Source organism: Orbicella faveolata, unplaced genomic scaffold (assembly GCF_042242905.1).
Source record: "Orbicella faveolata isolate gen_17 unplaced genomic scaffold, um_ofav_v1 contig_3, whole genome shotgun sequence".
Lineage (NCBI taxonomy): Eukaryota > Metazoa > Cnidaria > Anthozoa > Scleractinia > Merulinidae > Orbicella > Orbicella faveolata.
The window spans coordinates 16,063,096-16,076,299 of NW_028301558.1; the positions used below are offsets into that span (position 1 = coordinate 16,063,096).

Genomic DNA, 13,204 nt, shown 5'->3' on the forward strand with positions numbered 1-13,204 from the left:
TATTCTTATCTGTTTTTAATCATCTATCTTTACAGCCATGAAGATGCCCGAGCGGTGAACAGTAATGGTCTCCCTTTGCCTTATGCACTATAAGCTGGTCAGTGTAAAAATATTTCGAGCGCGTTGTTTTTTTTCTTGGTTTAATTTAGCTCAATTTATTGGAAAAGAAAATGCGTGATGCATGTTGGCATGTACCAATTACACAGGTGGTTGTTGTGATCAGTAACAAACATGCTAAGTTCAAATGACACTACAACTGTCGACAATCTGACTGTTCCCAAATTAAAACACGCGAGGAACACATGTACGTTCGCGCTAATTAAGGAGTTCAAGTAACCACGACAGCGAAGCCGAGAGCAACGACGATTAACAAAATGATTTTTTATTTTGCCAACGAATCTCGCGGCACTCTTAATATAAGTCATAAACTGGATATAAAACACAGCATTAGTTTTATTAATTATCTGACGCGGTTCATGTTCTCCATACAAAACAGAATTTGGTTGTTTCACGTTGTTGTTTTACAGAGCTAGAGGACGGCAAGAAATGTAGCAAGAATTAAAATGCACGTGCATATATAGCCATTGTACTGCTCATTTAACCTTTTTATTTAGCGATGTTCCCGTTGCCGCTGTAGTTTTCTTAAACTCCCTACTGTTTACGTCTACGTGCGCTTGCAGTGCACCTAATGCACTCGTGAAGAAATACCGTGTTACGTTATACTAACAGGGTCGTTTTCTAAACCTTTTATTACACCCGAACAAGTTCGTTTCTTATTAAAATTTCCATTTATAATTTGTCGTTTTCCTAGTTTTAGTAAATATTCAGGGAGATATGTCAGGTTTCCCTTAATTGTTGGACACTTGAGTCAGACAAGTAGGGTTTTTTACAGTTGAAGCATGCAAACAAAAGGGGCACAAGACTACGGGCAGCAAAGGCCATTTTTGAGATATTAAAATTCTAACTTGACATCGAGGTCGAGAGATAAATATTTTTTTTTCTTTTATTCTTCCAAGCCTTGAAGCGGCTATAATTTTAATTTATCGAAATTGGCCTATGAAAAACGGTTGTAATAAGAAAAATGGTGCGGCACAATTGAGACAATAGGGAGCTTAAGCAAACCACGACGGCAGCGGCAACGAAAACGTCATCAAACAAAAGGTTTAATGAGCAAAACAATGGCTAAGCACGAGTCGGTTTTAAATCTTTGCACATTTCGTAGCTGTCCTCTGCAAAACAACAGCTTGAAATGACCAAGTTCTGCGCACAGTTGAGAACGTAACTTTTTCGTATTTTTCGAAGGCAAATTTTTCGTTTTTCTTTTTAGAATTGATCGTTGGCAGCACATATTTAGTTTGAGCAAGTTTTCAGACCGATTGGAGTACTGAGCAGATTCAGCTAGTTACGAAATTTAAAGCTTAAATCATACTTAATAGAGGGGAATGGTTATCAAACAGTTCTTTGTGGTATGTTTTTGTTCGCTTTTTTGGCCTTGACCGTGCACAAAACACAATAGCTCTTTACTCAGTACTCAGGAACTAACCAATAGAAACGTTTTGGTTACGTAATTCATGCATAGTGTATGAGCTAAAAACAAAAGATTGTGCACGGTCGTGGACCTTCCAACATAAATCTTGGCATCTTTGTTTGCTCCTTTGATGTTTGCCGGGCTTCATAACCAGCCGCCCGCCCCGCGCCGTCGTCATTGCGAAAGGTCCCTAGTAAACCGTAGATGTTCATTCTATCAGGCGTCCTAATAAATACTCTTTATGTGTCTTGAGTCCTTAGTTGGAGCCGTCAACCAGCTATTAGCGATCCATTTTTCTCCTTTGGTGACGTCACATCCACCGTGAAGTGAATGTAGGTCTAAGTTGCCAAGAAGACCGCTGTCCTGATCGATGAAATTGTTGTACCACATGATGGCGGTGCCTTTCTTTGCAGGAAAAACAAGGTTTGCTGCGTGACAATTTGTGCTAAGATTAAACTTATCTTCTTTTAAATGTTCCAGCTCCTATCACAAACAGGAAGAGAGAGCTAGTCATCACTCATTGTTGTGGCTGTAAGTTTTTTTTTGTAAACATATAGTAACATCAAATTAAGGCTACGAAAAACTCGAGTATCATTGCTCGCAATCAATAGTGAATAATTTTGAACAGGGGGTTAACGTGTTCGATTGAAATGCGAATCGGCAAACAGTGGGTCAATTAAGACACGTCCGTCCACTAATCATAAAAATGCTATCCAGCGAAAGATTTTTCTAACAATGCAAAGACATAAACACCTCACGAGAGATGGTTGAATTATCTGCAAAGGGAAATGCTGTTTCACCTCCTTCCTCAACATCATTGAGATAGTAAAGTACCGTAATAAACCTGTTGGCCGCAAACAAACAATGTTAAGTGAAATGTAAATACTTCTAAGCTGAGACTGTAATTAAACAATATTTTTTTAGAAATGTGCACGCTACATTGACTTTTAAACTTCTCTTTCATTTCATTTTAAAGAAAACTTCTCCCAAGCTATTCGTCATAATTCGCCAAGGAGAACTCCCTTATCAAATTGACGAGACTGATCACATGCAGGGAAACTTTGAAAAGAACTAGTAAAAGGAACGAGAAATTCTTTTACGACGTGGACCGATTTTTTTGTACTCCTAAGAGGTACTAGATGTAACTTCCAAGGGTAGGTCAAGTCAAACAGTTAGTTTCTTGCCCTTGCCCCAAAAAGTACCGAGATAACTCTAAAGGGAACGGCGTTTTAGATCAATACACCATGACCCAAAGCTGCAAATTATATAACCACTATAGCAACGAGGACCATACCGTCATTTTCATATGAAAGTCTCCCCGAGGAAAAATAAAGATCGATTAAAGATTCAAATTTTTTCCCACCTGCAAAGCCTGCATAACGAAGAACGTGCATGATTTTGATGACAGCAAGGAATAGTGGAATGTTCTATGCTGGAGTCGAAATGAGCATGATAATGACCAAACTTCTCATAGTAAACAACCTGTAAATACGTTAAAGACGTGTTACAGATGCAATCTTCACGAAAAATGTCTTAAAGCAAGATGCAAAATTAAGCTCCGATATAATTAAGAATACAGCCAAACCACGCTTTCGGAAACCAGCTTAAACAGAACACCTCTGTGGAACACTTCATGTGGAGAGTAGCCCACAAGTTTATGAGATCTTTTCTGTTCGAAGGAAACCGCCACCTTTTCGGAGCCTGCAATGTTGCAGGAACAAACGAGGTTCGACTGTAGTATGACTATTAGGAATAAAACGTCTACTTTGTAATTTCGACAAAAGATTTCCATCAAAGATAAGTGGTTTAACCTGTAATGCTTCGCTGCTTTGAATGAGTTTTCTTGGGAGCTTTGTTAACTTGTCTATTCTGCGAGAGAAATGACAATTATTCACCTCAATATGCCCAAAAATTAATTTAGTACAAAGCATTGTCCTTAAACAGACTTTCTAAGAAGATTCCCGTTGGTGCTATTTAACTTTATTACATGGCTAGCTCCGTGAGCGGGCAAGATGAATCAAATCCTGCGCTGTGATTGGCTACCCGAGGGGGCAAGATGGAGTTATCTTGCCCGCTCGGGACTACCCGCAGTGTCCCGCAAGAAAAATTTCCCCCAAAAGCCATATAATAAATCCTTTATTGACCAAGCTGGATATTGGCCTCGTTCTTTTTTTTGCGAGTTTATGGACCTCCACTCCGTCTCGGTCCATAAACACGCAAAAAAGAACTTGGTCAATATCCAGCCATCTTGACCTCACACTTGGTCAATAACCCATACGTAATCTACCTTTCATAGAGGTGCTTTAAAACTGGGTGAGCAATTTGGTCCCGGCGTAGCCAGGCCTGCTGGCTGTATCTAGATCTGTGACGAGGACTCTCTGTCTTCAGAAACTCCATGTACAAAACAACTTTCTTGATGTTCCACTCAATGAAATTCCTTCTTGTTATCTTATCTGGAAATCAACTAATGTCACGTTGGTTATCATTATTTTAACTGGTGATAAACGTTAAATTTCCGAGCTTGTTAAGTGAATAAAACGTATTATAATAAAGTTTCCATATAACGCGCGCTCTGATTGGCTGAAACAGCGTGCTTTATCAGAGAACAGAGCACGGGTTGATGGACGGTAAGTTGGCTTTCAAATTTTTGCTTCGGAATTTTGACAAATTTGACCCAAATTAAACATCCCCTGTGACTCAGACAAACGCAATAGAAACGAGCTATTTGTCTGTAGTAAATATGGCTCACAGAGACCATTGTTAGCAACAGCAGTTTTAAAACTGTACTAAAATAACAAGTTTTGCTAGATTCCCGCCAACAAAACACGTAGCGAAATAAACAAATTCTCAACCTAAACAGTGCCTCGATAAAAGACATTATATTTGTTACGAAGGCAGAAATTATACTTAAGAAGTAAAACAACGACAGAAAACAACAATTGAACTGTCTCTGTTTATGATGAGAAGCTTTATTTTTTTAAAAATGCTCAATTGCTCAAACAACACTTACATGCAGTGTAGTAACGCTCGTTCTCCGGGCATCTCAGCGACGTGAACCAACGAGTGGTCAGTGCAAAGCTTGCTCTGATATTCTCTTCTGTGCTCGGAGTAGAAGCAGTGGGAGCCGTTTAGTCTTTCTAACTTTTATGCTAGTTCGGACAATCTTGCTGCATGCGGCTACAAGCCGTAAATAACTGAAGCTCCTCTCAAATTCAACTCGGCATTTTGCATTTTCATCCGCAAGCTTTGAGTTCCGTGTTTCGTAATTTCCTCTGGAAAAGTGCACGTTTTCATGGGCCACAATACGGCCGGATTCTCTTGACTATAAACCTTTACCTGCCTTTAGATCCGTATTTAAAAATTAACTTAAAGGCGAACTTTGAAGGCATCGTTCTTCTCTCGAAAGTCGCTCAAACTACTCGAAACTGAAAGCTTAGATGAAGTCTAGTTTGTGATTGACAGCTGTCGCTTCGTTAGCCAATCAAATTATTTGAACAATTCTAACAAGGATTGTGATTGGCTTATTTTAGCGTGCTTTATCAGAGAACAGTGCACGGCTGACGCCACTTTTGCTCGTTTGGAAAATAAAGTTTGGTTTGAAAATTCAGCCGAATGTGTGCAGAAATTATCGGATTCTTTATCATAAAACAAATAAAGAAGCCTCGAGTGTGCTCTGTTCTGTTGTAAAGCACTTAGGAAGCGGTAGAGCACTCAAGAAGTAGGGAAAAACACTCGACTTCGTCTCGTGTTTTCCCCTACACTTCTTTCGTGCTCTACCGCTTCCTGCGTGCTTTACAACAGAACAGAGCACAGTCGAGGCTTCTTTATTTGTTAAACAAATGATATTAATATTAGTCGCTCAGAACGTATAATGGTTTCCTCATTTATATGCCATAAAAGCATTCTTTAGTTCTTGTCTAAATGGATATCTCAACTCAATTATCAATAATACTTCAACGGAAATAATTTTCGATCGAGCAACTACCTAAATATTCTTCTTGTCTAATAGACCTTTTCGCCGATACGGCGGCCATTTTGAACCATTGTTTCAAATAGCCATTATGGGATGCTCAGGGGGCAAATACATATTAATTTGCCCCCTGCGCATCCCATAATAGGTATTTGAAACAATGGTTCAAAATGGCCGCTGTATCGACGAAAAGGTCTGATGCAAAGAACACAATTCCTTGTTTATCTTGCCTTCAAAGGCCCACGTCGCTCACTTGGCAAAAATCTGAAAAATGCCGGCCGTAAGTTAATTCGACTTTTGTCCATGGGATTTTCCTAGAGGCGTTTTATTTCATTAATAAGCTAATTGTTGAGATCTGCGGTCTACAAAATTTACTCAGATAGACAGTGATAACCAAGAAATCGACGAAAATGCTACTGATAACTGAAATTCCTTAACATACATCCAGTCCTTCTGACATCAGTACGTTCGGTGTGTTTTTCTTTAATTCTTTTACCTTGCTCTAGATTGTTGGCTATTCCTAAGCGTTGCAACCTTTGAGAATAAAATAGCCTACTTTACATCTCTGACAATGAATTCAAATATCATGTAATATAAACTTCGTGTATACAGTTCAAGTTAATCACTCAGTTTATCGGGTTTTGTAATGGTGGTCCACTCCCACGTGGTCTAGTGGTTAGGATTCGGCGCTCTCACCGCCGCGGCTCGGGTTCGATTCCCGGCGTGGGAATTATTTATCTTTAATTTATGTCAAATCAATTCTACTTGGTCGTTTTCCTTAAGTGGAAGTCGGATCCAAGATGAGAGGGGCCCATGTATTCTATATTTTTTTGTTATTATTATTATTATTTTTTTTTTTTTTTTTTTTTTTTTTTTTTTTTTTTTTTTTTAGTCAAAAGTGCCCCCTTCTTTAGCTTCCACTGTCGCCCTTTTTCAGTCCGGCGATTCCGCCCATACTTACATTTCATGTATTTCATCATTTTTCAGATGCAGTGCTTTGTGGCTCTTGGCAAACATTTTGATCTGTAAAAAATATGCACATCAGCTGTATCTTTCAGGGAATCGTTCCCTCTAATCAGATATATTTGAACTCGTGGCAAATCGTGGTGTAAAGACATGAAAAACTCATTTGGTCTGTTACAACCTTTTCGTCACACATTTTAAAGTATGCTTACGTAAATGTAGAGGTCCTAATTATTGATCACTAAATTAAATAAAATGGAATAAATAAATTCCAATATTTAGAGAGGAAGCCACATCGGCCGTAGCTGGATTTCATACAGGTCCTCTATACCGGTCGAATTGGAATTTGGAGATGTAATTGGGAGATGTAATTGGGAGGATAACCGGAGAATCCGGAGAAAAACCCTCGGAGCAAGGCGAGAACCAATAACAAACGCAACCCACAAATGACACCGAGCCGGAATCGATTCCGGGCCGGAATCGAACCCGGGCCAAATTGGTAGGAGGTGAGGGCTCTCGCCAGTGCGCAATCTTTGCTCCACAATCATTGTTTGGTCGGTTGGTTAACGATAGTTAGTATCTTGCAATTATATTATTCGCTCTCGATTTCAATCCCCTGATTTTACTGACAAGGATGCCATCAAGGAACTATCACACAGCTATCACGTTCAAACTTCATCTAACTACTCTTCACAGAAAATGTAAAGAAGCGAGCGCCATTTTGTTAACAACTGCACACTACTAGGCTACCCACTGTCTACAACAGAATAGATAGTGAGTAGCGTAACCAATCAGAGAACGTCATTCGTGATGGAACGCTAGTACATTTATATCAAAAAAAAAATAATACTTCCACCTCTTGAAGATCAATGAAGCCATCTTTGTTTGAGTCCCAGCTGCTGAAATCTCGTGCAAAATAGTATTTGTGCTCAAGGGTTGCATTTCTGTCTTAAATGAAATTGAAAACACTAAATTGAGAACAGAATTACAATGAGTTTGAACGGAATATATAACTAATTTCACTAAACGAAAACAGGGGAGAGGAGCCGTTTGTCACGCGTACTGTGAATCCCCTTAAAATATATCCTTGGAGTGCACAATCGCATCGAATAGTCAGAACCGGTCAACATATTCATTCAGCGGGTTGTTGTTGATGTTGTCAGTTTGTTTTGCTTGTTTTTGTCTTTCTATAAAACAAGTCCTGTCACAGAACTGTTCAAAGAAAGACGAATTTTATTTGCATAAAAATGAACTTGCGATTAAAGCCATTTTCAGGCTAAGAATTTTGCCCCAGGACTTGTTTTGAAACAGAATGGAAACAAAAACTCGGAAATGGCATCTCGGTCTCATCCTTGCATACGGCTGGCGCGTCCAAAATTTGGATTGACCAATCAGAATTCAGCAGGCGGGAAAAGCTTTACTGTCCTGACGTCAATGTAAGTTCACCGGAAAGGCATTGAAATCAGGCAACTCAATTCTCGGAATTCTTAAGTCTACCATTAAAAATGGCCAAAGCAACTTTAGCTTTGTCTTTATTTTCGTTAGCTGCGAAGAAAAAGGCTATTATCCTGTCGTTTCGGTAGAACAGCTCAGTTTTGACTGCTGCTCGTACAGCAGCGCAGTAAGGACATTTCCAACTTTTTGGAACCTACAAGATGAAAATAGCGCTTCTTTAAAACTCTTTTCGTTATTCAATTTTTAGGAAAAGGCAGTGGCGGTTTGTTTACAGAAACTCCAACCAATTTAAATTATTTACCAGCCTCCTTCATAAACTCCTCCAAGTCTCCCTCGTACGACTGATTTCCTGCTACACTCGTTCTCAGGCCACTCTCTTTCGCCAGTGAAATGATCTGCTGACACTCCTGGTCCGACAGGAAATCAGGGATTTCTAAATCAAATTAGAACAGCGTTGAGATAGTAAAAGTCTAAATTTCCTGCTGTCCAAATTGCGGGCCTCTCCTCTCAAAGTTTTGCGGTTAAAATCCTCTTATGTTGACTCACCGAACAGTAACGGTTTCAGGGCTCTTGTGATCACCTTGTAACTTCTCCCTTCTTCCAGATACATCCATCTTGAGTGACCTATCTAAATATACAACGGTTAACCCATAAATACTTTAGACTCACTAACCATTGAATATACATGTGATACCGTCAACCTCCGTAAAAGAGATATCACTGTAAGGCGGACACTTCTCTGAGAAGGACATGGCTGGCTGTCTTTCTCGTCCCGGTTGAATTTCGCTGATTTAGACGTCCACTGCCCTAAAGCGGACACGTCGCTGAGAGCCTCTTTTGAAGGCTTCTCTCTGAGAGAGAGTTTACAGCTATCGCCCAGTGAAAATTATCGCACAAATACAGTCAGTCCTTGGACTAAAAGACGATCTACATGGAGGAAAGACGGCAAAATGTCGGGTGAACTATAGCAACTTCCCCTCACCTACCACGAAGCTAGTACAATGGTAGTATGGGACACAATCACCTGTTTATGATTTCCTTCGTCGCTTCAATTGTCTCTTCGACAATGAATTCATATCACAATGCAAGGAGAAATTAATTTTCATCTTTGAAAATCTGAAGGAATTCAAAACAAAATCTCGTTTGGGCATAACTAAACTAATTTAAAATAACTATTAGTTGTTATTGAAAAAGAGATAATATTTCCCTATGGGTGTTTAATTCGTCTTGTGACCGGCTGACCCTATTCAAGCCAATATTTGATTACCTGTTCAACAATAAAGGAACTATTTCCCCTTAACCCAAACTGGTATTTTGTAAACTTATTGTCATGCTCAGCTATAATTCTTAGCAGAGACACCCTTACCTTGCTATCATATAGCATTAGTACAAAACTATTTCAATTCGTGTACGATCTTTAGTAACATAAGCTTACCTTTGAAGCTTCCAAGCGAACAAGTCTGAAATTGGCACTCGTTTCCTTGTCACAGTCGTCTGAATCCTCCTCCAGATGTGAGCAACTAAGATAATTACTGGGTTCATCTTCGGGAAAACATGGTCTTACAAACGGTTTTCGCTGTCTTTTGAGGGCACTTTCTGAAGTACAGAGTTGAAAGAAGAAAGAACCTACACCAAGAATCCAAGATAAATGCATACCGTTTGAAAACAAGCTTAATAAGTAAGGTTTATCGCTCTAAGATGTTTGATGCACCTGTTTGACTACATGTGATTATGCATAATTTCATGGTTGCGGGTTTTTATTCTCTTGTGTTGGTTGCCGTTCTGTCCGTTACATGTGGCTATTTTGTTCAGACCGAGAAAACGGCGGGAGAAAGCGTCAGAGTCGTAGGGTAAAAAAAGAGATAAAGTCAGCTTTGTTGTGTGATTTTGTCAACCGTGCTAGGGTATCGACATGAATGAGAGATCCTATTTCCCTTCTTTACTCTAAATAAAAACGAATGTGTCTTCTGTGTCTTCACCATATGCTCGAGTAAAGCAGAACCTCTTTAATCCTACAACCATCTCGATCACAGGGGTGGTCGTATCAAAAAGGTTCTTAAATACTAAAATGGTTGTGAATAGGTTGTCGTAGTAGTAGTAGTAGTAGTAGTAGTAGTAGTAGTAGTAGTAGTAGTAGTAGTAGTAGTAGTAGTAGTAGTAGTAGTAGTAGTAGTAGTAAAGTATACTACAACTACTACTACTACTACTACTACTACTACTGCTACTAATGCTACTACTACTACTACTACTACTACTACTACTGCTACTACTGCTACTACTACTACTACTACTACTACTGCTACTACTACTACTACTACTACTACTACTACTACTACTACTACTACTACTACTACTACTACTACTACTACTACTACTACTACTACTACTACTACTACTACTACTACTACTACTACTACTACTACTACTACTACTAAGTGAACCTTCTTCATCTTACAGTATTTTGCCAATACGTCCGGATCGAATACGAACGAAAGATGGCGACAGTTTAGCCCTCGATTCTCAGCGTTTTACAAGCAACTCTGAGAAACGTATGCACAGTCTCATCCGTAAATCTGAGCCTAGTTAAATTTTCACAGGGAGGCGATGAGATTTGTACTTTCTTTTAGGGGCAAATGATGCTATACTTCAGTAAAATTGAAGAAAATACCGTCCAACAGACCATATAGTTTGGTTTAACTTTATCTCTCCGAATTTCATATTTTTAGAGTAATCAAATTAACAAAGTTGCCAAGAGAAATAATATATGGAAGCGAAAGACTTCAGGTAAGAATGCAGCAATGCACCAATTCTTAAAAGCATCGATGCTGTGTCGGCCTTCATAATGGGCAGAAAAACAGAACTGATTCAGTCGTTATGGTGGGCTCTTTGTATCAGACAGTCACATGGCGCGAAATCCGCCATGTTGGATGAGCAAGCCAGGCACTGGAGTGGAAGCACAAAACAAAGAAAAGTCAAGGTTGACTTGTTGAAGTCCTTTTGTCTTGGAAACTGTTGCATTTTTTACACTCTGACCGCATCGAATACAAAATGACTGTTTGCAGCATGCGCAAGAGACACACATCGAGGTATTTATTGAATATTGACAAACTGGCAAGAAGGCAGGGTACACCGGCTACAGATAAAATCGAATCAGGTAAACGGAGAACTATGCTGCTAGACCGAAGTGAAACGAACTCCTGTGTATTTCTTGAGACGTTCAACACAACATGCAGTCATGCTGATCTGAATGAGTCAGAGACAAATCCAATTTTTGTCAGATTTTTAGCTGATGAAAAGCTTTCATGAATTTCTAGCAGCCTGTTCCGTCACCAGCATTTCTCGAATATCTGTTATAGAGTGCTTCCTTTCGTCTGCACTCGCTGATTCGGTGGTGAATTTCGTAAAATGGTTCTAATTCATAGCAGTGTTTGAAAGCACGAGACATGTTATATGTACCATACATTTATAGCACCTAAACTACTTGATTGGCTAATGAGAAATTGTAGAATTAAACGGGCGAGACAAAAGCTGCATGTATAGTAAAAATGTAAATATCATATTTCTTTAAGCATGATTATCTACAGTATTTCTAAAACATACCCATTTGTAAATAAACAAAAAAACCTAATTTATAAACTCTACTTTAATCATCATAGTTTGAATATATATCAAACTGAGACCAGCCGAAGCAACAGTAGAAGCTGCCTCTCTCTCTTTACATCACTTATGGCACTTGTGCACAACTAAAAAGCGAGAACGACCTTAGATAACGGATAGGGCCAAACTAGAGAATTCGTTAACAGCTCCCAGTACGTGATTATCGATCATTAGTGGTCAAACGAGCTCAGCGTACGCGAGAGTTGAGGCCATTCACATGACTCTCCGTGTCAATTCTAATGATAATTTGCGAAGGTTAAAAACCCAATGAAAGCTTGCGAATTCGAAATTCGATGAAAGCGCCCGAGAGATGACGACTCATCATAAACGAAAGTTTCATGTAGTATTTTTAAAACAAAATATTCAATTCAATTCAAATTTCAATTTCATTTTCACTTTCTCAAGATTAAACTTTAAACCACTTCCAAGTAAATCAGATTTTGAATCAATTTTCTAATAAAAAAAAAATGTCTATATGAAACACAAGCGCTTTAACTTTTGTGGATGTGCGAGACAGGTTCGAGATAGATATGCAAATTGGACAGGCCTGAGACAACATAACCACCATAACGCGCAATTAACACATTGACACCTAAATTATACCACTGCCGAATCGATTCTGTTTTTTCCCAGGATTTAATTGGATTCGCTACCATGACATTTTACGATCCTTTGATATTTTTGGTTGTTTTTTTTTTTTTGTTTTATTCTTAACAGAGGGGCTGAAGGAGTGTGGTTACTTTTGTACTTTAATACTTCTTAAAATGATTTTACTCGGTTACGCCGCCGAGCTACAATAAAAGTTTTTTATTCAGAAGAACGAAGTTCAGTTTTTTCGTAGTTCGATCTTCACAGCTCGTCGTATTGCTTGAATTCTCCAGCAGTATACAAGTGGATGTAAAGAAGAGTTAAGAAAAACAACTGTAACAGCGCAGTCATAGGCGATTTTCACCGTTCTTGTGTATCCAATAAATGAATCCACAAACATCGTCACACAGAATGGAAAATAGAATATCAAAAACAAAGCATATACATAAAGTACAGTCACAGCAGATTTCTTACATGTAAGAAAATTAACCTTGTCATTGCATTGAACACACTGCTGTTGTTGGCTTATCTGACGCTGATGCCTGCGTACGATTTAAAATATCTTCAAGGTGCTAAGGGTTGTAACAAGAAATGATAGAAGCAATATCACACCCGGAATGATAATCCACTTGCTTATCCAAAATCTCGATATAACCACAGTTATGGCGAAGATCCACAGGTATACAGCGGTCTGAAACACGCGAGGAACAGTAACAATCGTGTTGTATTGTAAATAAAGGGTTAAAGCGAGAAGTCGATCGACAGAATTAGAAACCCTGCTTAAAATCAACAAAGATACGCCAGATGTTGTCCAGCTTGATAAGCTCTGTATCATCCTCAAGGTACAGTATGCACCAAAGTTATTCCCGAGTTCAGCTATCTTGAACGCCACGAAAAATGGGTGACAAATTAGTCCAACGAAAAGATCCGAGGCAGCCAAGCAAAACAAAAAGGCGAATGATGGCGAACTATGAATGAAATTGTGGTGAATGAAATTTCCGGATCACATGAAGAATAACAGAATTTCCCACTATTGTTGTTAG

The 13,204-nt window shown here is 38.9% G+C and overlaps 1 protein-coding gene, 1 non-coding gene and 1 pseudogene across 2 annotated transcripts; 1 reads left to right on the forward strand and 2 right to left on the reverse strand.

The window, feature by feature from the left end:
* Positions 1-1,307: 1,307 nt before the first annotated feature.
* On the reverse strand, positions 1,308-9,624 carry LOC149106654 (transmembrane prolyl 4-hydroxylase-like). Its single transcript, XM_089298704.1, has 11 exons — positions 9,352-9,624; positions 8,463-8,544; positions 8,218-8,349; positions 7,318-7,409; positions 6,460-6,521; positions 5,995-6,032; positions 3,816-3,981; positions 3,340-3,397; positions 2,892-3,010; positions 2,282-2,372; positions 1,308-2,011 (listed from the first exon to the last, which is right to left on the reverse strand). The coding sequence occupies exons 1-11, from the start codon at positions 9,568-9,570 to the stop codon at positions 1,754-1,756; spliced, it is 1,317 nt and encodes a 438-aa protein (XP_089154830.1). The 5' UTR covers positions 9,571-9,624; the 3' UTR covers positions 1,308-1,753.
* Positions 6,157-6,228, forward strand: Trnae-cuc (transfer RNA glutamic acid (anticodon CUC)). The gene has a single exon. It is a non-coding gene; the product is annotated as a tRNA-Glu (tRNA).
* A 2,665-nt stretch (positions 9,625-12,289) lies between the features above and the next one.
* On the reverse strand, positions 12,290-13,158 carry LOC149106655 (trace amine-associated receptor 7f-like; annotated as a pseudogene).
* Between the last annotated feature and the right edge of the window lie 46 nt (positions 13,159-13,204).